The 26,093-nt window shown below is 43.9% G+C and overlaps 1 protein-coding gene, 1 long non-coding RNA gene and 1 pseudogene across 3 annotated transcripts in view; 2 read left to right on the plus strand and 1 right to left on the minus strand.

Annotated features, from left to right (window-relative positions):
- The window catches only part of LOC106611642 (phospholipid-transporting ATPase ABCA1), a 47,287-nt gene extending 33,316 nt beyond the window's left edge, over positions 1–13,971 (plus strand). For both annotated transcript variants that reach the window (XM_014212065.2, XM_014212064.2), the window contains 24 exons: positions 168–344; positions 454–676; positions 881–1,102; positions 1,331–1,535; positions 1,699–1,812; positions 1,998–2,172; positions 2,300–2,431; positions 2,569–2,846; positions 2,969–3,265; positions 3,392–3,642; positions 3,886–4,451; positions 4,619–4,903; positions 5,055–5,193; positions 5,294–5,538; positions 5,703–5,880; positions 8,016–8,276; positions 8,417–8,540; positions 8,636–8,949; positions 9,058–9,164; positions 9,271–9,547; positions 10,156–10,259; positions 11,216–11,308; positions 11,888–12,131; positions 12,296–13,971. In XM_014212065.2, the coding sequence (XP_014067540.1) occupies positions 168–344; positions 454–676; positions 881–1,102; positions 1,331–1,535; positions 1,699–1,812; positions 1,998–2,172; positions 2,300–2,431; positions 2,569–2,846; positions 2,969–3,265; positions 3,392–3,642; positions 3,886–4,451; positions 4,619–4,903; positions 5,055–5,193; positions 5,294–5,538; positions 5,703–5,880; positions 8,016–8,276; positions 8,417–8,540; positions 8,636–8,949; positions 9,058–9,164; positions 9,271–9,547; positions 10,156–10,259; positions 11,216–11,308; positions 11,888–12,131; positions 12,296–12,451 (5,167 nt within the window). In that variant the 3' untranslated portion in view covers positions 12,452–13,971. The remainder of the gene's footprint in view (positions 1–167; positions 345–453; positions 677–880; positions 1,103–1,330; positions 1,536–1,698; positions 1,813–1,997; positions 2,173–2,299; positions 2,432–2,568; positions 2,847–2,968; positions 3,266–3,391; positions 3,643–3,885; positions 4,452–4,618; positions 4,904–5,054; positions 5,194–5,293; positions 5,539–5,702; positions 5,881–8,015; positions 8,277–8,416; positions 8,541–8,635; positions 8,950–9,057; positions 9,165–9,270; positions 9,548–10,155; positions 10,260–11,215; positions 11,309–11,887; positions 12,132–12,295) is intronic.
- Positions 13,972–15,764: 1,793 nt separating this feature from the next.
- On the minus strand, positions 15,765–18,815 carry LOC106611609 (protein NipSnap homolog 3B-like; annotated as a pseudogene).
- Positions 18,816–23,641: 4,826 nt separating this feature from the next.
- LOC106611670 (uncharacterized) lies at positions 23,642–25,570 on the plus strand. The gene is made up of 4 exons (XR_001330138.2): positions 23,642–23,927; positions 24,132–24,166; positions 24,319–24,431; positions 24,954–25,570. It is a non-coding gene; the product is annotated as an uncharacterized lncRNA (long non-coding RNA).
- The last annotated feature ends 523 nt before the right edge of the window (positions 25,571–26,093 follow it).

The following is a 26,093-nucleotide window of genomic DNA, read 5'->3' on the forward strand; positions in this document are numbered from 1 at the left end:
AATCTACCTACTAGATGTATTGGACAGTGTTTTATGTCTGTGCCATTGGGTCCATTTTGAACATTCACTTTGTTTGTTGTGGAGAGGGGTCACTTTCAACTTTTTTGTTGTTGTTGTTGGTAAAATAATAATTTGATGTGAACATTGCTTTTGCTCTCTCCTTACAGATATTGGGACCCCGGTCCTCGTGCCGACCCCTTTGAGGACCTGCGCTACATCTGGGGCGGCTTCTCTTACCTCCAGGACATCATCGAACACAGCATCATCACGGTAGTGACTGGCGCCAAGGAGAAGACGGGAGTCTACATCCAACAGATGCCCTACCCCTGCTACGTGGACGACATGTGAGTCACACCGATTCCGCCTTTAGACCTGGAATCTGTCTTGAACGGCAGCATACCACAAGCTTAACTGCAAGGCTTCAAAATGGCTTCCATTTCCTCCTTTGACCAGCTTCCTGCGGGTGATGAGTCGCTCCATGCCCCTCTTCATGACCCTGGCCTGGATGTACTCTGTGGCCATCATCATCAAGAGCGTGGTTTACGAGAAGGAGGCGAGGCTCAAGGAGACCATGAGGATCATGGGATTGGACAACGGCATCCTGTGGTTCAGCTGGTTCATCAGCAGCCTCATCCCCCTGCTCATCTCCGCCAGTCTGCTCGTGGTGCTGCTCAAGGTGCTGCGTACCAGGATTTAGCATGAAGACGATGTTTTGTATTGCGCTATTTCACTGATATCAGTATTGCAATGTTTCAGTGATAATAGCTTTTATCGATATTTCATGTTGACGTGAGCCTTGACTCGATCTGATCATTGTATCACGCTCATCCCAACTATGAACTAACCATTGAGCATCCTCTTCTCACTCTCCTACTATCAGATGGGGAACCTGCTGCCCTACAGTGACCCCGGTGTCATCTTCCTGTTCCTGGGTTCCTTCGCCGTGGTAACCATCATGCAGTGCTTCCTCATCAGCACCATGTTTGCCCGTGCCAACCTGGCGGCAGCCTGTGGGGGTATCATCTATTTCACCCTCTACCTTCCCTACGTCCTCTGTGTGGCCTGGCAGGACTACGTGGGCTTTGGGGCAAAATTAGTCGCTGTGAGTCATGCTTTTATAGCTAGTCGGATTTTTGAGTTGGTGGTCATTCAACGTGACATTTTATGAGAGGAGCCGCTGTCATTAAGAAGTACAGTGTCACTACAAATAGGGAAGCTTTTTTCTTCTTTTGGCACATTACTGACTTTTTGGGCTTCAGGCTCAGCATCTTATTGGCATTGATGTTGCATGTGATGTTAAACCCCTCTCTCTCTCTCTCTCTCTCTACAGAGCCTGCTGTCCCCGGTGGCCTTTGGCTTTGGCTGTGAGTACTTTGCCCTGTTCGAAGAGCAGGGCATCGGCATCCAATGGAACAACCTGTTCAACAGCCCCATGGAGGAGGACGACTTCAGCCTGACCACCGCCATCATCATGATGTACTTTGACTCCTTCCTCTACATGGTGATGACCTGGTACATCGAGTCCGTCTTCCCCGGTAGGTGTCCGTGAACTGAACGGTTCCACTATAACGGATCCGTTTGGGTCCCATTTTGATGGGCTTATGTTGAGGCCATTTCCATTGTATTGTTTTGTTTTGTGTTGCATTGTTTTGTTGTCAGCGTTGTCTAAATGTATGTGTTTATTGTGGTCTCCTTCAGGTCAATATGGTATTCCCAGGCCCTGGTACTTCCTCTTCACCAAGTCCTACTGGTTTGGAGAACGAGACAACAGGAAGACTGACTTCAGTCAGAACAAGAGAAGAAACTATGAAGGTAAAACCCAGATTTAACGCTGATGCAGAGCAACTGAGTATCCACAAGGTGGCGATATAGATCCGGCACAAAATGTGGTGCGGTTGTGAGAGCGAATTAATTTGAGTAGTTGTATGTGTTTTCAAGGAAATGAAAACGGGATGGTCATTGTACCCCATTCGATGGACATTGTGTTGTGTCTTCAGCTGTCTGTATAGAGGAAGAGCCAGCCCACCTGAAACCTGGCGTCTTCATAGAGAACCTAGTCAAGGTGTACCCGCACGGGAAGAAGCTGGCTGTGGACGGGCTGACTCTGGGCTTCTACGAGGGACAGATCACCTCTTTCTTGGGCCACAACGGAGCAGGGAAAACCACCACCATGTAAATGCAATAACGCACAAGGAGTTCCATCTGTGAACAAAAGCCCACACACGTATAATTGAGTTGAATGTTAAGTTGATACAATTTTAATGGAGTAATCTAATATTTGCTCCTTTGTCTGATTCAGGTCGATTCTAACGGGACTGTTTCCCCCTACCTCTGGAACTGCTTACATCATGGGCAAAGACATCCGATCGGAGCTGAGCGCTATTCGACAGAGTCTGGGCGTTTGTCCACAGCACAACGTTCTCTTCAGCATGTAAGTGTTCCATATCCATCATATAAACCACCAGTTGTTACAGAAAGTTAATTCTAAATTACCAAAAGCATTTAAGTAAATAGTTACATTGTTTTCTTATGAGTAGTTATTGTGTGGTTGTTTTGGGCTTTGGCCAGGCTGACCGTGGAGGAGCACATCTGGTTTTACGCTCGTCTGAAGGGTCTATCTGAAGAACAGGTGAAGTCTGAGATCGAACAGATCTTGATAGACACTGGCCTGCTGCACAAACGCACTTCCAAGACCAGCACACTGTCCGGAGGGATGCAGAGGAAGCTCTCTGTGGCTCTGGCCTTTGTCGGGGGGTCAAAGGTTGTGATTCTGGACGAGCCCACCGCTGGGGTCGACCCCTACGCCCGCCGGGGCATCTGGGACCTCCTGCTCCATTATCGTCAAGGTAACCACTAAATCCTTACCTATTTTTAGCATCTATGCTTAAGAAATGTCTGAAGAAATGAAACCATTTAGCTGTTAGGGGAGTTCTGTGTGGTAACTGACTGTTTCCCTCCTCCTCTCTAGGTCGTACCATCATCCTCTCCACCCACCACATGGATGAAGCGGACATATTGGGCGACCGCATCGCCATAATCTCCCATGGCAAGCTTTGCTGCGTGGGCTCCTCCCTCTTCCTGAAGAATCAGCTGGGTACAGGCTACTATCTGACCCTGGTCAAGAAGGGCCCAGAACCTTCCCTCAGCTCCTTCCACAACTCCTCCAGCACCGTCTCCTTCACTAAGAAGGAGGAGGATTGTCCCTCCGAGAGCAGCTCTGACGCAGGCCTTGGCAGCGAACACGAGAGCGAAGCGGCCACCATCGGTAAGCATTTGACACATCATCGTCATAATCCTATGGCAAAGAAAATAGGCCATTGCAATACAGCATGGTATGTTGTCAAATGAATAACCTTTTGTTTATGACACTCAACCTTTGTGCAACCCATAGAAACTGCCCAGGCTGCATCCATCTGTGAAAGTGCCTTCGTGCCCCCCGACGTCTCCCTGATCTCAAGCCTGATCTTCAAGCATGTCCCAGCCGCCCGCATGGTGGAAGACCTGGGCCACGAGCTCACTTACATACTTCCCTATGGCGCAGCCAAGGACGGAGCCTTCGTGGAGCTCTTCAAGGACATGGACGACCGTCTCCCCGACCTAGGCATCTCCAGCTACGGTGTCTCCGACACCACCCTGGAAGAGGTACTGGAATCGATTGTTGAATAGATCGTGTGTTGGATTTACATAGTGTGCTTTTCCTGAAAGGGCTTAACATTTTAGAAGTAGCCCAAAAACCCGCCACCCACAACCAATACATGTTTTACCCACAACATAGTTTTCAAACTTGTCCAGTATGTCAGGAAAATCGAGAACATGGCAACCCTGGCTGTGAGCCTATGGGGTATAGTGTGTTTGATTCCTTTTTTTTATGTCTCGTCCTTGTAGATTTTCCTGAAAGTGGCAGAGGACAATGGAGTTGACACTGAACTCCCCTCTGACGGTACCCTCCCCATGCCCAGACGTCGCATACATCATGCTTTTGGTGCAGGAAATGCCTTTGGTGGAGACCACCAGAGCTGCCTTAGACCCCAGATAGACGATGACAACAATGAACATAACGACTCGGACGCATACCCAGAATCCAGAGAGACAGACTTCCTGAACGGCTCGGACGGTAAAGGCTCCTACCAGGTGAAAGGCTGGAGTCTGACGAGGCAGCAGTTTGTCGCCTTGATATGGAAGAGGTTCCTGTATGCTCAACGCTCCAGAAAAGGTTTCTTTGCTCAGATTGTGCTCCCTGCGGTGTTCGTTTGCATCGCCCTGGTCTTCAGTCTAATCGTCCCGCCCTTTGGAAAATACCCCAGTCTGGAGCTGCAGCCGTGGATGTACGAAGAACAGTCCCTCTTCATCAGTGATGATGCCCCTGAAGATGCCAACACACAACGGTTATTAAGTGCCCTCACCGAAGGCCCTGGGTTTGGAACGCGTTGCATGGAAGGGCAGCCAATAACGTGAGTCTCAATATGTCAGGGTTTCATAAAATAGCTATTTGTTAGTTTCCATTCGCACCATTTCTCCTGTCTTTAAGGAAATACATATGACGGATAGGGACATATTTTCAATGTTCTTTTGGAGATAAGGACTCTCAATCTCTCTCTCCCTCCTCCCTCTCTCTCAGTGACACTCACTGTACGATGGGTGACGAGGACTGGACCATACCGGAGGTTCCGGAGAGCCTTCTGGAACTGTTCCGCACGGGAAACTGGACCATGGAGGTTCCGTCCCCCGCATGCGCCTGCAGCTGTGACGGCCGCAAAAAAATGCTCCCTGAGTGTCCTACTGGAGCCGGAGGACTGCCACCACCTCAGATGAAGATCAGCGAGACAGACACCCTGCAAAACCTGACCGGCAGAAACATCTCTGACTACCTAGTAAAGACCTATGCAGAGATCATTGGGAAAAGGTATAACTTTCCTACATTTCATGTCTTTTATCGCTCTTATAACAGTGCTATGACATAGCATGCGCAATAACTGAGTTGTACAAGTCTTTTTGTATACCTGTCCAGCCTAAATTGACATTAACTAATAATGCTTCATTTTATCTTTTCACAGTTTGAACAACAAGATCTTTGTGAATGAATTTAGGTACGGTGGCTTTTCATTGGGCGCCAGGAGCACTCAGGTTCTCCCCCCAGCTGGCGAGGTTGATGACGCTATCGCTCGAGTGAGGAAGATTTTCGAATTGGAGAAGGTGAGACTTCCATTCATTCATTCCCACATTCACAGAACCTCGGTTTCTGCCACTGAACACAACATCACTGCCACCAATCTAAACCATTCTTTATCTTCAGGGTGCTGCCGCAGACCGATTCCTGGAGAGCTTGTCTAGCTTCATCAATGGTCTGGACACCAAGAACAATGTCAAGATTTGGTTCAACAACAAGGGGTGGCACAGCATGGGAGCCTTTCTCAACGTGATGAACAACGGCATCCTGCGCGCCAACCTGCCCCCTGGCAAGGACCCCAGCAAGTTTGGCATCCGCACCTTCAACCACCCTCTCAACCTCACCAAGGAGCAGCTGTCCCAGGTGGCACTGTAAGTACCCACGCCATGGGCATCTTGGAACAATGACATCACTGAAGTAATTTACCTAGTTCATGTAAATGACCTAGTAGAATGTGGAGTTTGAAAAAGTGTGCCTAACACAATATTCTCACCTTTCTGTGTCCACGGACCACCTAACCCCCCCCTCTCTGTAGGATGACCACCTCAGTGGACGTGCTGGTGTCCATCTGCGTGATCTTCTCCATGTCCTTCGTCCCAGCCAGCTTCGTAGTCTTCCTCATCCAGGAGAGAGTGAGCAAGGCCAAGCACATGCAGTTCATCAGCGGCGTGCAGCCCCTGCTCTACTGGACGGCCAACTTCATCTGGGATATGGTGAGAACGCATAGTGTTAGCCTTTCTATGAGCTTACAATATAAACGCCAACACGAAAGGTACTGTTTACTTGAATTTTAGTCATGTCAGCACGATGTAATAGCAGTTTACATACTTTGTGTTTTTCTTCCTCTCCCTCAGTCCACTCAAACATTTCTTCTTTATTTGGGCCGGCAGGTAGCCTAGTGGTTAGAGCGTTGGGCCAGTAACCTAAAAGTTGCTAGATCGAATCCCCGAGCAGACAAGATAAAAATCTGTCGTTCTGCCCCTGAACAAGGCAGTTAACCCACTGTTCCTAGGCTGTCATTGTAAATAAGAATTTGTTCTTTACTGACTTGCCTAGTTAAATAAAAGGTTAAATCATTTTTTAAATTTGTATATACACTGCTCAAAAAAATAAAGGGAACACTTAAACAACACAATGTAACTCCAAGTCAATCACACTTCTGTGAAATCAAACTGTCCACTTAGGAAGCAACACTGATTGACAATAAATTGCACATGCCGTTGTGCAAATGGAATAGACAACAGGTGGAAATTATAGGCAATTAGCAAGACACCCCCAATAAAGGAGTAGTTCTGCAGGTGGTGACCACAGACCACTTCTCAGTTCCTATGCTTCCTGGCTGATGTTTTGGTCACTTTTGAATGCTGGCGGTGCTTTCACTCTAGTGGTAGCATGAGACGGAGTCTACAACCCACACAAGTGGCTCAGGTAGTGCAGCTCATCCAGGATGGCACATCAATGCGAGCTGTGGCAAGAAGGTTTGCTGTGTCTGTCAGCGTAGGTTCCAGAGCATGGAGTCGCTACCAGGAGACAGGCCAGTACATCAGGAGACATGGAGGAGGCCGTAGGAGGGCAACAACCCAGCAGCAGGACCGCTACCTCCGCCTTTGTGCAAGGAGGAGCAGGAGGAGCACTGCCAGAGCCCTGCAAAATGACCTCCAGCAGGCCACAAATGTGCATGTGTCTGCTCAAACGGTCAGAAACAGACTCCATGAGGGTGGTATGAGGGCCCGGCGTCCACAGGTGGGGGTTGTGCTTACAGCCCAACACCGTGCAGGACGTTTGGCATTTGCCAGAGAACACCAAGATTGGCAAATTCGCCACTGGCGCCCTGTGCTCTTCACAGATGAAGCAGGTTCACACTGAGAACATGTGACAGACGTGACAGAGTCTGGAGACGCCGTGGAGAACGTTCTGCTGCCTGCAACATCCTCCAGCATGACCGGTTTGGCGGTGGGGTCAGTCATGGTGTGGGGTGGCATTTCTTTGAGGGGCCGCACAGCCCTCCATGTGCTCGCCAGAGGTAGCCTGACTGCCATTAGGTACCGAGTTGAGATCCTCAGACCATATGCTGGTGCGGTTGGCCCTGGGTTCCTCCTAATGCAAGACAATGCTAGACCTCATGTGGCTGGAGTGTGTCAGCAGTTCCTGCAAGAGGAAGGAATTGATGCTATGGACTGGCCCGCCCGTTCCCCAGACCTGAATCCAATTGAGCACATCTGGGACATCATGTCTCGCTCCATCCACCAACACCACGTTGCACCACAGACTGTCCAGGAGTTGGCGGATGCTTTAGTCCAGGTCTGGGAGGAGATCCCTCAGGAGACCATCCGCCACCTCATCAGGAGCATGCCCAGGCGTTGTAGGGAGGTCATACAGGCACGTGGAGGCCACACACACTACTGAGCCTCATTTTGACTTGTTTTAATGACATTACATCAAAGTTGGATCAGCCTGTAGTGTGGTTTTCCACTTTAATTTTGAGTGTGACTCCAAATCCAGACCTCCATGGGTTGATAAATTGGATTTCCATTGATTATTTTTGTGTGATTTTGTTGTCAGCACATTCAACTATGTAAAGATAAAAGTATTTCATAAGATTATTTCATTCATTCAGATCTAGGATGTGTTATTTTAGTGTTCCCTTTATTTTTTTGAGCAGTATATTTCCCATGGATTTCTCCCGAGTGCCTGGAATACAACTACATTAAGCCCCTTATAATAGCGGCCATTTTGAGTGTTTCTTTTGAGCATTTAGCAGCTGTATTCTACTATTGTTAAAGCGCTACATGAACATCATTTGTTTTATTGATTGACCGCTAACCTTGTCATCTCGTTTGTGTTGCAGTGTAACTACATCGTCCCGGCGACACTCGTCATCATCATCTTCGTGTGCTTCCAACAAAAGGCCTACGTGTCGTCCACCAACCTGCCAGTGCTGGCCCTGCTGCTGCTCCTCTACGGCTGGTCTATCACTCCTCTGATGTACCCGGCGTCCTTCTTCTTTAAGATCCCCAGCACGGCCTACGTGGTGCTCACCTCCGTCAACATCCTCATCGGCATCAACGGCAGCATCTCCACCTTTGTCATGGAGCTCTTTGGAAACAACGTAAGTGACACCACACATTTGCTGCATAACGTGGTATGCTCATCCTAACCATATTGTAAAAAATATATATATATCATTTGTTAATAATCCATTTACCTGGTGACATAAAGGGTTAAATATTCCTCCTCTTCCCTCTTCAGGAGATTGGAGGTATCAATGACATCCTGAAGAACGTTTTGCTGATATTTCCTCACTTCTGTTTGGGTCGAGGCCTCATCGACATGGTGAAGAACCAAGCCATGGCCGACGCTCTGGAAAGATTCGGTAAGAACTGCATTTCCCATGACCCATTTCTCTATCCAATTCATCGTAGAGGTGTCTTTTGAACATTTCTCTAAACACACTCCTCCTGTACAAAGGTGAGAACCGCTTCCGATCCCCTCTGGAATGGGACATGGTGGGCAAGAACCTGTTTGCCATGGCCGTGGAAGGAGTGGTCTTCTTCATCATCACCGTCCTCATCCAGTACCGCTTCTGCATCAAGCCCATTAACCTGCACACCAAGCTCCCTCCGGTAGGCGAGGAGGACGAGGACGTGGCCAGAGAGAGGCAGAGGATCGTCAACGGACTGGGACACGGAGACATCCTGGAGCTCCGACAGCTCACCAAGGTCTACAAGAGGAAGCAGAAGCCGGCGGTGGACCGCCTGTGTGTGGGCATCCCTCCTGGAGAGGTAAGATTACATCATTTCATCTAGTAAGTACACAATGTAATGACATGCCATCTCTTTTAATCTCATTTTGTATATTTGAACACTGATACTAACTCTCTTCTCACTCAGTGCTTTGGCCTCTTGGGTGTGAACGGAGCTGGAAAGACCACCACCTTCAAAATGCTGACAGGAGACTCCATAGTCACCAGTGGAGAGGCTTTCCTGGCCGGAAAAAGGTGAAGCAGCCATTTTGTGACAGAGAGCTCACCCTAGGTATTACAGTAGAGAGGTTCAGCAGTGAGTCTAAACGTGAGACTAACTGACTTATTTTTGCTTTGGCAGTATACTGCGGGAGATAGACGAGGTGCACCAGAACATGGGCTACTGCCCTCAGTTTGACGCCATCAACGACCTGCTGACGGGAAGAGAGCACTTGGAGTTCTATGCCGTCCTGCGCGGCGTGCCCGAGAAGGAAGTGTGCGAAGTTGCCGAATGGGGCATCCGTAAGCTGGGCCTAGTAAAGTATGTGGACAAGGCAGCAGGAAGCTACAGCGGAGGAAACATGAGGAAACTCTCCACCGCCATGGCCCTGATAGGAGGACCATCCGTCGTGTTCCTGGTATGTACTATGTCCCGACACACACACACACACACACACACACACACACACACACACACACACACACACACACACACACACACACACACACACACACACACTGTAAACACCAACACATGGTGTTACTAACACAAGGTGATCAGACCGGTTGCATCAGCTCAGCAGTGACCTCAATGTGAAATATCAAGGGGTCAAGGGGCCTCTTAAATCAGATGACTGGTGTTTAATTGTTCTCCCGGTGGGGATTGCAGCTGCAAGGGTTGTGTAACGAGGGTTAGATTACAATTCTCCCGCCTGCACGCCACAGTCCTCTCAAAGGGTTCCTGGAAAATTGCATGTTTTTGTTTTGCTCCTATTGGGCTGCAGAGAGATCAGCTGTTGATGTTGGGGCAGAGGGGCAGAGACAGAACCAGAGCGATAGACACAGAGAGAAAAGAAAGGGAGACAGAAACAAACCAAGAGAGAAAGCAAGTGCTTAGCATTTCTCGTCGCATAATTCAGCACTAGCAGGGCCATGATGCCTTGCTTCCCCCTGCTGCTGGTCTTCTCTGTGTGTTTCCTGCTCAACCTGTGGGCCAACCTCAACCTGGCTGTGCTCTTTGTGACAGGACGAGCCCACCACTGGGATGGACCCCAAAGCACGCAGGGCCTTATGGAACTGCATCCACAGCGTCATCAAGGAGGGACGCTCCGTGGTGCTCACCTCGCACAGGTAACCAGAAACACCTTAACACCTGTGTCTGCAAAGGCTGAAAGCTAGCTGCTATACTTTGAAATGCATGGTTGTTGTTGCTGTTGATTGGTTGGCAACATAGTTTATGTATGAGTATAGGTTGCGGTTAGTCAAACCTCATTTAGCACCATGTAGCCCAGGAATTGGCAACTTTGATGGGGTGGGGGCCACAGCAATATCTGAACTCATCAGGAGGGGCCGTTGTTGCTTGCGTGTCTGCATACCCAAACACCCCTCCCCCTGCCCACACTGCGAGCAAAACATTTTAGTGGCCCCCTCTCTTGACAGCAGAGAGAAATGTATGTTTTTTTAATTTCATTTCATGCAGTTCTACACATTTTGCCATGGTGTGTAGAGAAAATGCTGCAGTTTTAAAGCTAATTTCCTGCAATTCTACACATTTTGCCATAGGGTGGAGAGAAATGTTTGCAATTTTTAATATGATATCTGAGTGAGACTGACTAACAAAATTAATGGGGCCCCCCCCCGGGCCGGTAATTCAAGTTTAGTTAGCTGGCAGTTAAACTAATTTAGCAATCTAAAAAATGTAAGCTGACAAGGGCTAAGTGACTATCAGTAACTGACATAACAAGAGAAAAACTGCTGATGCACAACCACATTTCTAAAGTGCACCTGGTGTATCCTACTATTCTAACTCTCAACAGTAAGTTGAGACCCCGACTGAGTGTAAAATTTATCCGAGGGCCATGCAAGTCCCCCAGTTGCCAATCCCTGATGTAGCCTATTGGCTTGTACTATGTAGCTTACATGGTTTAAAGTATTGCTTATCCATTTACTGTGCATGCTTTTGACATTAATAGCTTTCTGAGTGTTCTGCTACTGACATTCTTCAACCTTTGCAGGGATGTGGTTCATAGTTCAGCAGTTCCTTTACACTGTATCTAATGTCTGTGTCTGCCATTTTGTGTCTTCAGTATGGAGGAATGTGAGGCCCTGTGCACCAGAATGGCCATCATGGTCAATGGCAGGTTCCGCTGCTTGGGGAGTGTTCAGCACCTAAAGAACAGGTAAGATGACAAATCCTTTCACTGGTACATATAAAGCAAGTCAATACCTACAAAGTTGTGGCTTTCAATAAATGGCACAAATTATCCATTGATTATACAACAGGTGGGTCTAATCCTGAATGCTGATTGGTTAAAACCGCGTTCCAGCTGGTGTCTATTCCACAATTTACCACCAGCTAACTCTATGACGTTATGTAGTCTCTCTTGTCGTGATGTGTATTTTGTACTATATTTATTTATATATTTTTTTTTATCCCAGCCCCCGTTCCCACAGGAGGCCTTTTGCCTTTTGGTAGGCCGTCATCGTAAATAAGAATTTATTCTTAACTGACTTGCCAAGTGAAATAAATGTTATATAAAATGTAAATAAATGCCTATTTACTCTGTTCCATCTGACTGCGCATTCTACTGTCTTATCAGCCTAGCAATTTATAAACTTTATCTCCACCATAAAAAGCATCTAAACATTATTGACTTCGTCTCTGGCCTAACAACACCCGTGCCAATATATCCTCCAAACACAGACTTCTCGGGCATTATCACTTAATTATCTTGTTTTGTTTTTATCTCTCTCTCCAGGTTCGGAGACGGCTACACCATCATTCTGCGTGTGGCTGGGCCGGACCCTGACCTGCCGCCGGTGATGAAGTTCATTGAGAGTAAGCTGCCTGGCAGCACCCTGAAGGAGAAGCACAGGAACATGCTGCAGTACCAGCTGTCCTCCTCACTCACCTCCCTGGCACACATCTTCAGCATCCTGGCCAAGAACAAGGACCTTCTTCGGATAGAGGACTACTCCGTGTCGCAGACCACACTGGACCAGGTAAGACGCCATCCATCACTGACTAAAGGCTTTGTGGTCAAAACTTATTTGATTACTTGTGGATTACAGCACCATGCATTTGCATCTTTCTGTATGTTCTTCGATTAGTAGACCGGATTGGAATGTACAGTGATGACAGCTGACACTCGTCTCTTCTCTACCAGGTTTTTGTGAACTTTGCCAAGGACCAGAGTGACGATTACCACTCAAAAGACAATTCAGTAAAGCGCAAAGAGGCGGTGGTGGACATTACCCCGCTCAGCTCACGGCAGGCTGAAGAGAAGCTAGCCGAGGAGAGGCTAAATGAGAGCTTGGTGTGAGCGGACGGACACCATCTTCCACCCAAAACTGGAACTTAAACCCGCAAACAGTGTTGGACTGAATTTGCTTCTCTGTATTATTACAGTAGTGTTTTAATACTTGTTTTAATTCTTCAGCCAGAGGTGTTGCTCTCGTAACGGCCTGGCTGGAAAGCTCAATGCAAGTCAATGCAAAGTTTCTCACTCGCGCTGAAGCAATTTGGGGCCCAAGAGGGCCCCTCACGATAGTCATTAAGGAGAAAGAAAGAGTATTAAACTTGAATAACTGCCATAATTTTATCATGTTCTTCAGCAGATGTTAGGCTGTGGCGGTGTATATTTTTGTGGAAACGGAGATATTTTTTAATTTGTGTAATTCCAACTGGTTTCTTCCAATGAAAATTCAGGGTCTGTTTATTTCTGTTTTGTGCTCCAAGACCAGAATTACATGATGAAGAAACCCAACCATTCCCATGGCCAATCTGAATTCCTTATGTTTGATTTGTTTTTAAAGATGTACCTTTTTATTTATATATGTAAATTGATCATGAATATATAAACTATATATATATTTTTTTTTAATTAGGTTTGGCTGAGTCCATTGTGGCATTACTGTAATCATGAATGTTCTTCCTTCTAGTTCAGTAGTTTACTATGTAGTGGACTCAGCCATTTTGAAACACCAATCAGAGACTATGTACACTTTCCAATGTATACGATGCAAAGTACTGTACCAGTTTAAAAAAAGGAAACAATATATTTTATAGCTTTTTTTAAGAAAATGAAAAGATTTGTTTTGGTGTTGACTATCAGTTTGCAATGAATACCTCAACATTCATACCACAGTGCCCTGACAGACAAATCAACTGTTTGAAGGACTATATTTTCACCGCCTAACCACTAGCAAAGAACAGAAACATCCCCTCAATGGGTTGACAATAGTAAATTAAATAACATGATAATGTAAGGTGGCAGGTAGCCTATTGGTTAAGAGCATAGGGCCAGTAACCGAAAGGTTGCTGGTTTGAATCCCAGAGCCAACTAGGTGAAAAATCTGTTTGTGCCCTTAAGGAAGGCACTTACCTTAAATGCTCCAGTAAGTCGCTCTGGACAAGAGCGTCTACAAAATGTAAATTGATTTTTCAAAGCTGACCGTGCCGAGTCAGTTTTACATTTCTGTCATAAAGTGTAACCTGTGGGCTTGTCCTGTGTCTGCAAAGACTGGTGCAGTCAAGTGCCATTTATTGTGAAATTAAAAAGTGGTTCTTCGGGTAAAAAGTCTCAGTATTTCGAAACACAAAGCTTGCCTGAAATGAGGCCAGTTCGACATTCCAAGCACTTTATTTGTGGTGTTAATTGGATAATTGTTTTGCACTGGAATTTCCACAGACTATGTATACAATCGTTTATTGTTCTACCAAGAAAATTGTCTTTATTTAATAGCCATTTACGTTTTTAATGTATTGAGAAAAGGCTGTGGGAATATCTGTTACTCGCTCTGTACAATACTTATTTACACAATAAAACTGAACAAATCTTAATCTTGTGTCAACATGGCTATAGTAATCCAACGGTTAGCAATGCTAAAAAGTAAATGTAAAATCCCATAGAGAATGATAACTAAATGCTAACAAGCGTGTTGCAATTTTTTTTTTGTCTCTGACCTAAAGTATTTGCAGGACAGACATCCCAGCTCATAAAGTTATACAACTAACTCAATAATGTTACTCACAGTTTGCTGCACGCACAATTTTTTTTTTGAGAGCAAGGATTTGATCCAGGAAGGGTCCTAGACAGGTGGATAAAATCACCTTTACTCCACACACAGAGACGCATACAAAGCTATCCATCACCCTCTATTTGGCAAATCTGGCCATAACTCTATCCTCCTGATTCCTGATTACAAACAAAAACTCAAACAGGAAATACCAGTGACTCGGTCAATACGGAAGTGGTTTGATGAAGTGGATGCTAAGCTACAGGTCTGTTTCACTAGCACAGACTGGAATATATGTTCCAGGATTCATCCGATGGCATTGAGGAGTAAACTACCTCGTCGATGCATCAATAAGTGCATCGACGACATTGTCCCCACGGTGACCATACGTACATATCCCAACCAGAAGCCATGGATTACAGGCAACATCCTGACTGAACTAAACAATTTTTAAAAAGTGTTTTATTTTATTTAACAATGACGGCCTACTCCAGCCAAACCCTAACCCGGACGATGCTGGACCAATTGTGTGCCGCCCTATGGGACTCCCAATCACAGCCGGTTATGATACAGCCTGGAATCGAACCAGGATCTGTAGTGATGCCTCTAGCACTGAGATGCAGTGCCTTAGACCTCTGCGCCACTCGGGAGCCCTAAAGGCTAGAGCTGCCGCTTTCAGGGAGCGGAACACTAATCCGGACACTTATAAGAAATCCCGCTTCGCCCTCCAACAAACCATCAAACAGGCAAGATCAAATCCTACTACACCGACTCTGATACTCATCAGATGTGGCAGGGCTTGCAAACTATCATGGATTCCAAATGTAAACCCAGCCGTGAGCTGTCCAGTGACGCGAGCCTACCAGACGAGCTAAATCCCTTCTATGTTCGCTTCGAGGCTAGCAACACTGAACCATGCATGAACGCACCAGCTGTTCCAGACGACTGTGTGATCATGCTCTCCGTAGCCGATGTGAGTAAGACCTTTAAACAGGTTAACATTCACAAGGCCGCAGGGCCAGATGTATTACCGGGATGCGTACTCAGAGCATGCGCTGACGAGCAGGCAATTGTCTTCACTGACATTTTCAACCTCTCCCTGACCCAGTCTGTAATACCCACATGTTTCAAGCAGACCACCACAGTCCCTGTGCTCAAGAAAGCCATGGCAACCATGACTACCGCCCAGTAGCGACCCCCCCCCCCCCCCGGATTAAGATCCCTGTTGCCTAAATTGTAAATAGCACCCCTTGTGTGCACATTCGGTATTACCGTATACCCCGGTATGGTACAGAAACAGTATGAAAACCTGGATACCGCCCAACCCTAAGAAGGATAAACATTGTTATAACCGTGATCCTAAACTTGGTCCAGAGTGTCCATCATATAATCTTCAATCTATAATGCATAATTACAAGTAATAAATGATTTGAGTCCCAATGTCTATCACATTTAGATGATTGGATCACCACTTGGTCCACTGATTTAATAAGAAATCTCAGTAGTGTTTTATTACCTCTACTTAGGTCTATAAACAGTGTAAGGCACGTATTAGATTGACAGCATATCATACCCAGTTGAGGGTTATTCTCTTCAATCCCGGGTTTCAGTGTGAGATCACTTGAGGGGAGAGTAGGAGCAGGGGAACATGAGTTTGTTTGTCTGCGACTCCAGGTAGGTCACACACTCCCTCACTGTGGGGGGGTGGGGGATACATTTAGAAGAGTGCAGATAGAAACTAAAAAGTGAATAGAGCCGTCAAACTTCCATTTTCTACTTGTATTAAAAGGGGAATAAATAGAAGGGTTTACCGGCTGCCACTACCCTGGCATCCCCATGGGCTTTGTGGCGTACCGCTGCCCGCTGGTCCGGACTCTCGTACCACCACAGGGCATTGACTGGCACACATAAGGAGAAATCCCATTTGACCTCACACTACTGCATTGATATTATAATCTCATAGTGTTACCCATGTAGTATTATATAGTTTCATCCTGATCACCATTGACCTAGTCCCTGTCCTCACTGTACCTTTGTTGAGCCATCCAAACTCGCTGTGAAAGACCCCTACCAGGTGGGCGTGCCCCCTGGAAGCGTGGGCACTGACTGCAGCCTGGAAGGCCTCCCCCCACACCACTGGACCCCCCGGATGCATCTGGAAGGACCGCAACTCATACACTCCTGAAACACATGCACAATTATGCACAATTCCAAACTGACCCCCAACTCACGTTTTTAAAAAACCCACATTTTTATATTATTACAGACACTTTTAATTAATCTGGATGGTTGTACAGTCGTCTCAAATAAAACTGTGAAGGACCTCGGCGTTACTCTGGACCCTGATCTCTTTTGAAGAACATATCAAGACTGTTTCAAGGACAGCTTTTTTCCATCTACGTAACATTGCAAAAATCAGAAATTTTCTGTCCAAAAATGACGCAGAAAAATTAATCCATGCTTTTGTTACTTCTAGGCTGGACTACTGCAATGCTCTACTTTCCGGCTACCCGGATAAAGCACTAAATAAACTTCAGTTAGTGCTAAATACGGCTGCTAGAATCCTGACTAGAACCAAAAAATTTGATCATATTACTCCAGTGTTAGCCTCCCTACACTGGCTTCCTGTTAAGGCAAGGGCTGATTTCAAGGTTTTACTGCTAACCTACAAAGCATTACATGGGCTTGCTCCTACCTATCTTTCCGATTTGGTCCTGCCGTACATACCTACACGTACGCTCACGGTCACAAGACGGAGGCCTCCTAATTGTCCCTAGAATTTCTAAGCAAACGGCTGGAGGTAGGGCTTTCTCCTATAGAGCTCCATTTTTATGGAATGGTCTGCCTACCAATGTGAGAGACGCAGACTCAGTCTCAACCTTTAAGTCTTTACTGAAGACTTATCTCTTCAGTAGGTCCTATGATTAAGTATAGTCTGGCCCAGGAGTGTGAAGGTGAACGGAAAGGCTGGAGCAACGAACCGCCCTTGCTGTCTCTGCCTTGCCGGTTCCCCTCTTTCCACTGGGATTCTCTGCCTCTAACCCTTTTACAGAGGCTGAGTCACTGGCCTACTGGTGTTCTTCCATGCCGTCCATGGGAGGGGTGCGTCACTTGAGTGGGTTGAGTCACTGACGTGGTCTTCCTGTCTGGGTTTAGAGCAGTGGCTTCTTCCTTGCTGAGCGGCCTTTCAGGTTATGTCGATATAGGACTTGTTTTACTGTGGATATAGATACTTTTGTACCTGTTTCCTCCAGCATCTTCACAAGGTCCTTTGCTGTTGTTCTGGGATTGATTTGCACTTTTCACACCAAAGTACGTTCATCTCTAGGAGACAGAACGCGTCTCCTTCCTGAGCGGTATGACGGCTGCGTGGTCCCATGGTGTTTATACTTGCGTACTATTGTTGTTACAGATGAACGTGGAACTTCAGGCATTTGGAAATTGCTCCCAAGGATGAACCAGACTTGTGGTACAATTTTTTTTAGGTCTTGGCTGATTTCTTTTGATTTTCCCATGATGTCAAGCAAGAGGCACTGAGTTTGAAGGTAGGCCTTGAAATACATCCTCAGGTACACCTCCAATTGACTCAAATGATGTCAATTAGCCTATCAGAAACTTCTAAAGCCATGACATCATTTTCTGGAATTTTCCAAGCTGTTTAAAGGCACAGTCAACTTAGTGTATGTAAACTTCTGACATACTGAAATAATCTGTCTGTAAAAAATTGTTGGAAAAATTACTTGTCATTCACAATGTAGATGTCCTAACTTGCCAAAACTATAGTTTGTTAACAAGAAATTTGTGGAGTGGTTGAAAAACGAGTTTTAATGACTCCAACCTAAGTCTACGTAAACTTTCGACTTCAACTGTAGCTGTGCAGCGACGCTCCCCATCCAACCTGACAGAGGTTGAGAGGATCTGCAGAGAAGAACAGGAGAAACTCCCCAAATACAGGTGTCAATCTTGTAGTGTCATACCCAAGAAGACTCAAGGATATAATCGCTGCCAAAGATGCTTCAACAAAGTACTGAGTAAAGAGTCTGATAACTTATGTAAATGTGATATTTAAGTTTTTTACTTTTAATAAATGTGCAATCATTTCTTAAACTGTTTATGGTTTGTCATTATGGGTTATTGTGTGTAGATTGATGACGAAAACCAACAATTTAATCAATTTTCGAATAAGGCTGTAACGTAACAAAATGTGGAAAAAGTCAAAGGGTCTGAATACTTTCCGAATGCACTATATACAGAAGATACAATGGCTTATTTTACATTGGAGTTCTCTGGGCTTGAGTTGGGGTAGGTTCCATTACAGTGAATTTAGGATATGGAAATTCAAACTTGAGTGATTGCTTATTGAAGTTGAATTTATATTCCTTTATAGAATTTCAATGCATTTCCTGAGTTGACTGAATTCCACAGGGAATAGGCCTACCATTCCATGCTCTCTGCCTAGCTTGCTCTTTGCCTCCTCACCATACTTCCAGATGTGGAAAAACCTGGTTCAAGCCACCGTACTCCACGCTCCAGTAGCTCTGAGGGAACAGTACGCAGGTGGATCTTCTCATTGGTCAGCCTGAGGAAGGCAACGTTCTTCTCTGGCTGGATACTGTAGGTACGGAACTCATAGAAGGTCCCATGTTGCTGCTGGGGCCCAGTGGACATACAGGCTCGAGGCTGACAGGACAGAAATACAGTCACTGCTGACACCCTGCAGCCACTGTGGGTTTTAATGCACTGTATATTACTGACATGAAATTCTAATACCATATTATATGTACTTTAACTTCTCTTCCTTCCATGTTTTTTTTTGCTTGAGGGACCCTGGATACTTCATTCAGCTCACTAGAAAGCGACATGGTTTCAACAATGTGGTTTTAGTCCAACGTGCTATGTTATCTTCCACATATTTATTTGATAACTGTTCACACATGTTAAGTTAATCTGTTACTAATGGCCTACTCCTACGAGCAAAAAACTGTTCTTGCCTTTTGGAATCAGTTTGCCATCTAACCTTTAATTCAGTTTGGACCAAAGGCTATTATTGTACGGTGGAGTTTAACTTCACCCTTGCAAGCCAGTTTAAAATGTCTGCCGTGTCCATAAACTACATTGCATACCCATAGCCTACTCTGTTGCTTAAAAAATCTAAGACAAAATTAACTTATTATGCAAAGTTAGACATATAAAAATGAATACACAGTAGGCCTATGCTATAGATCCATAGTAAATAAACATTGCTTGAGATTTTCCCATGGAATGAATTCATGAAGTTTAATAGACCATTAACGTTTACCTTACCTATGAATTCTAAAACGGAGCTCTGATATTGGAAAGACAAACAGAAATAAATGCACACATTATCATATGCCATTATAGAGGCCATATACCCAGCTAACAACTCTAGAGAGAGAACGTTTTTGTAATGTTACCCATAATGTTCCCATGATGTTTGAGTGTCGAGTTTTCCATTAGTTATGGAAACATTATATGTATGTTAGCAAAAACCTCCTGAGAACCTATTTAGCATGTTTTGGCATTCCCTTAATGTAAAACAGAACTTACCCAGAACGTGGTTAACATGTTCTCAGAATATCAATATTAATGTTCTAGACACATTTCATGAGATGTTGCAAGAACATTCGTGTCCAGTTTTCTGAGGGTTGTATGTGTTTGTCATTCAGTTTTAAATTAAAATAGAATGTTTTATTGTGTGATGGTAATGACCTCTGCAAAGGTATTTTGGGAAAACTGATTAAAATCCATGCATTATCGAATAAAATGGTCACAGCCAATACCAGTTTATGGATCCTGACAAAATGAGAAAAGTATTTCTGTTGATGAACTAGACAGTGGAATATTCTTGCCACGTTCCAATGAAATGTTTCTCGAACATTATTATTGAATTTTCGGAGAACATGATAACCACATTCTGGGTAAGTTCTGTTTGACATTAAGTTAGTGGTCTGGAAATAGTCCTTGCACATTACTGGAACATTCCTATGAAAACGTTTGTTAATGACCTAATGAGACACTTAAGGGAACGTTCTCTAAAGTTGTGGGTATGTTTGTTTTTAGCTGGGTAGTTCTTGCTTCTCTCTCTTGACTATCACATTTTATTAGTCACTTGCGTCGAATACAGCAGGTGTAGACCTTACAGTGAAATGCTTACTTACGAGCCCCAAACCAACAAGGCAGTACAAATAAGAATAAGAAATACAAGTAACAAGTAATTAAAGAGCAGCAGTAAAATAATAACGAGACTATATACAGGGGGGGATACCGGTAAAGAGTTAATGTGCGGGGGCACCGGTTAGTCGAGGTAATTGAGTACAAACTGGAACTCACATTGACTTTTGTCAAACATGATGATTGTTATCAAGTTACAAAAGCGAACTTCCACAATATATTGATGTGAACAAACAATACATCAATTTGCCCTCATAATCGTAGACCAAATCAATAGTCCAAATTTACCACGTCACCATTTTTCAGACAAATATTTTCTATTAGACTTGACGATCTGCGAAATGCATTTCTTACTGTAAACATCTCGTTTGAACGGGTTTGAAACAGGGGCGGAAATCCCGGGGGGGGACACGACCCCCCCCATCCTGGGAAAAAAATGATTTGTCCCCCCCAATATATCACTGAAACATAACTATGTAATTTAAATAATATTAATAATACGCAATGAAAGCAATTGTGCTGATTATAGACACTTAATAGCGCGTTTTTATGTTTCAAAAGATTGCGACCCCCCCCACCCTTTTCCTCACAATGGTTTGATCCACTGGCAAGGTAACAGAGGGGTCATGTCTACTGTCTGAAAGGCACTCAATGAACGTAACTGACGTAAAGTTAATCCAGTCAATCGCGCACACACACTAGCTGAATATGCAGAGCTAGCGCGCAAATATTAACTATTAAGCTAGCTAGTACCTATTCCATTTATGTGGCCTCGTCAAAGATGGAATCTTTGCTATCGTCAATTTATTCCGAGATCAGCATGCAGATGATGTAAGTTAGTGCTTCAAAGTCCCTGTGATAAGGTTAGCGATAAACTGAAGTCCAAACTGAACAGAACTACACTCTTCTTCTACCATTGTCTTAAATATATTTAATGGTCTCGTTGCAAAAGCTAAATTGTCGCAAGGGAACTTTTATTTATTTATTTTATTTAACCCGGGTAGCAAAGATTATAGCAAACACCACTGAAACGGAATTAGTGCTCGCTTGCTTTGCAAATTCAGCTATTGTTGGAAGCCAGCCAATATGAAACAAACTATTAAAATTACAAAAGGTTGCAGCATATGTTGTGTAAATGGTGAACTCATACAGCTGTCAACTCTTGTCATTTTAATCCGTTTCACATTTGCTAGCTACCTTTTAGATCGAAGCCCAAATAGAATGATAAAAGATAAGATGATAGAAGCCCATCTCCTACTGTAAATAACCTACACACTGTGTGTGTGTGTGTGTGTAGCCAGCCAGCCAGGTAGAAAAATGGCAGAAAAATAAAAGACGGACATCAGAGTATTTTTCAGTACACCAAAACGCAAAGTAAGAACCCTAGTAGCCTAATATCTCAAAGACTAGTTGATAAAATGTTCATAAGAAAGAAATGAAATTCTAATGGAAATGTTTCACAATGATGTCATTAGGCAGAGCAGGCAACAGATGGCACAAAGACAGCAGAGTTGGGGACAGATATGCAGGGACAGACTGGCAGAGACGGAGTCTCAGGTAAATTTGTTGAGTCTTTGTTTGGCAACATTATGAAAGGTTCTCAATTTTTTTGACTTGTAAAATAGGAACATAATTGGAAAATGCCATGGATACCCCCACTCTCAACTTAAACTGGTGACTGAACTAAGATTTGTTAAAGGCAATGGTATTGCTGTTTTGAGTAGTTGTGTAGTTTTGGGTACCGGTAGTTAGGAGTACGGCAAACACCTTATTTCTTTGGTTCCTCAATATACATTTACCATATTACAATGTAGGCTATGTGTTACAGCACTACTTTTGGTGTCCCCCTCAGGAATTGCTCTTGAGAAAATTTAATGTAATTGTCCCCTCCAAAGTTGATATCAGATTTTCGCCCCTGGTTTGAAATAACACTAGTGTTAGTTACAATGTATCCAAAAGCACCACGGGAGTTCAGTAAACTTTTTTTTTTAGTTCTGCAGTTGTAGACTACGGAAGACGAGAGGAGTTAAAAGTTTAGTGATCCATGAAAAAACCCGAAGCCTTTGATCTGAATTTCATGACATGACATTTATATCCACACTTTGGTGAGTTCAAGTATTATGAGTAATAATAAATAAAGTAATATAATTTCTACTCTAAATTAAACCAATTCAGATGAAGATGCCCCATCCACTAGAGTATAGTAAATTCCTCAAGCTTTCTTCCTCTCTGTCATTAATATCAGGATTTGCTCCATATTTTATTAAGCCTTCTGTGACAAAAGCACAATACAAATAATATTTGATTGATTACGCATAGAAGTTGTGTTCATTCAAAATTTTAAAAAATACAAATGAGCCCTGAATTATCATCTTGTTTACTCTAGTTCAAAGAATTCTGGGAATGAGGGCCTCATATATGCATTAGCACACAGACAATATACACTGAGTGTACAAAACATTAAGAACACATTCCTAATAGAGTTTCAGCCCCCCCTTTGCCCTGAGAACAGCCTCAATTTGTCTGGGCATAGACTCTACCAGGTGTCAAAAGCGTTCCACAGGGATGCTGTCCCATGTTGACTCCAATGCTTCCCACAGTTGGTTCAAGTTGGCTGGATGTCCATTCTTGATACACATGGGAATCTGTTGAATGTGAAAACCCCAGCAGCGTGGCAGTTCTTCACACAAACCGGTGCACCTGGCACCTACCACCATACCCTGTTCAAAGGCACTTAAATCTTTTCTCTTGCTCAATTGTCTCGAGGCTTATAAATCCTTCTTTAACCTGTCTCCTCCCATTCATCTACACTGATTGAAGTGGATTTAACAAGTGACATCAATAAGGGATCATAACTTTCACCTGGATTCACCTGGTCAGTCTGTGTCATGAAAAGAGCAAGTGTTCTTTATGTTTTGTACACCCAGTGTAAGTCGGCCAACTCTGGGCCTAGTGAAACTAAATTAGCCTACCATACAGGTGAAAACAAGACCAGACCATATTGTTGTGTGGCCCAAAATATTACAAATTCAGTGAACATAATGTGCAGTCTTTAATTCAGAGCTTAAAAACATGTACCATAGTCAACGCTTGGTCAATATGTATGCATTTCATCAATCAACAACACCAGTGTCCCGCACACCTGCCACCCTCCCTGTTTTTATAGTGCGCTCAGCAATATTTAGGCAGTAGGAATGTTCATCCCTTAATAAAGACCTGGACAATAGGGTGGCTCTGTTGTAACTGTTGCCGGCGGGCTGGTCAGGTGCAGGGGCGTCAAAACATCAGCTTTACACAACACAGGGTCACATTATTTCACAGACAAACAGACGCGCCTCCACTATATGACAACGCAACAGCATCCCCCAGGTTCCAAACCAACAGCGGACCTTGAGCAAGGCACATCGCAGATAATACAGAAGCAAAGGAGATATAATAGAGATTATATTGTACTTTTGGAGCTGCATTCGGTAATTGGACCTATACCAACTGTTTTATCAGTTGAATTTGATCTCTTTTGGCCAGACCACATCAACATGGTTGGGAAAACAATTTTGCTAGTCTGTCTGGCTGTCTTCTTTTCTGCAGGTAAGTACATGAATAACTTCGGACTATTTTGTACATATTTCATAATTCCTTTCAATATAGGAACTGTAGTTCATCAAAAAATGACAAAGGTCATACTGTCTATTGTACTGTTCATTAGTAGTTAAGCCCTATATGAGAATATTAAGTGATTAAGATAAGGAATAAAGAATAATATGCTAAATTCTACTTATGTGTCACCATTAGTAGACGCAGAGGACCGATCAAGACTCTACAGGAGGGTGAGAGGCTGCCATTCAAATATCATTACAGTTCCCAATACAAATTTGGCAACTACAAATTAATTCATGTGAATTTGAATGTGTGAATATAAAACACCAACCAGGGTTGGAGTCAAAAGATATCTTGAAATGTTATTTCATTATTTTACCAGCCTTCCTGTGGGGATATGAGCCTAACCCAGGCGTGCCCGCTCAACTACTCCCCAGTGTGTGGCAATGATGGAAACACTTACCCCAACGAGTGCTCTCTGTGTGTTCACCGGATGTGAGTCTACCACATATCAGTTTAATTGAAGCAGCAGCTACAGGACAAGTAACAACCCACTGATACACTGATAGACAAGGACAGTCATACAAATGTAAAATACAACGATATACAAATAGTACAACAAAAATGATATAGTAGTACAAACAACTGAAAAAAGTATGTGTGGGTTAGTGTGTGTCTCTGTGTGTGTTTGTGTCCTCACATTCCATGAAATGTTGTTTGATCTTTTTTTAAAGGTCATTTTGCTGTTTGCTTATTAAGTAATAGGAGATGGAAAGGAGGTCTATGTAATCATGGCCCTGTAAAATACTGTGCGTTGCCATGAATTCATTTTGAAACTGGGAACTGTGAAGAGACCTCTGGTGGCATGTCTGTACAAAGAGATCTGGCAGAGGCTTTTGCCTATGACAAAAAGTATATGTAAAACACAGAATTAGTCCACTGGAGTAGATCAAAAGTCTGAAAATACTCAGCAAAGTATGCTTTCTTAAATCATTCTGACCGTCTCTCTCCCTCCAGGGAAACCAATGCAGACATCTTGATAGTGAAAGATGGAAGTTGCTGAAGAGAAGGCCTACTGATGATTCCGCCGAGGAAGTGATAATACTATCACGTGTATCTTTAACAATCCCAGAAAGAATCGGAATTGGTTGTAGAATTTGTTTTTTTTATGGAACACCCACACTCACTCACTCATCACTTACGCACACACACTTTATATAATCATATTGATTTGTATTACATCGTAACACTATCTTTGTAAAGAATAAATCGATTTCAGTCCCAGCTCCTGTAGAATCCTTTATCATTAAATGTCCAGATGCTCCTTATTGGTTTGTAAATGTTTTGTTGTATTTCAATCAACATACCACATGAATAATGACATAAGTTATACTTCCACTACAGTAAAAATAGAATTTCAGTCAAATTATTGGTAGTAGTAACTTGAAAAAGCCACATAGGGGCACTACAACAAATATACTTCAATTTTTGCTGTATTTTCCTGTTTCACATTTTATTGTTACATCTGGTTGGCAGCATGTGAATGGTTTGTATCTGGAGTGTATGGTTGATGAAATGGTGGAGCGTGTTGTTATTGTAAGTATGTTGAAGAGAGGGAAAGATTGAAGTGTACGGTTTGGAAGGGATTTGGGGGTGTGGTCTTTTAGAAGTTAGTAGGGCTCTTTTTTTATTTGCTCAGAGGTACTGAGGTAGGTAGGAGGGTTTAGAAATGTGGAGCTAATGTTGTAAACCATGATTGACCACACGCTCCAGCACAGTAGGTACGGCGTGCACCTTAAACGTTTATTTGCAGACCATTTCATCATTGAAGCCATTTTTATTGTTCCCCCCTCAGAAGTGCACATTTAGGGGTTTGAAGTGGACAGTGATACTCCTCAGGGAAGTGTGGTTAGTCCGGTGTTGTTCACCAGTCTAGTTTTGATTTACATTTGGTTGAGTTGTCAAATAACGTAAATTCAACAAAACAATCAGCATGTGATTGGATTTCGGTTAAAAGTTGGGTGAAAAAAAAGAAATGCCCTTACATTGATTACTTTTTGCAAATTTGATTAGTTTCCCACATTGATTCAATGTCATCACAGATTTTGGGGGGGTTTAAATCACGTAGAAACAACATTGATTCAACCAGTTTTTGCC

Source organism: Salmo salar, chromosome ssa09 (assembly GCF_905237065.1).
Source record: "Salmo salar chromosome ssa09, Ssal_v3.1, whole genome shotgun sequence".
Taxonomy (NCBI): domain Eukaryota; kingdom Metazoa; phylum Chordata; class Actinopteri; order Salmoniformes; family Salmonidae; genus Salmo; species Salmo salar.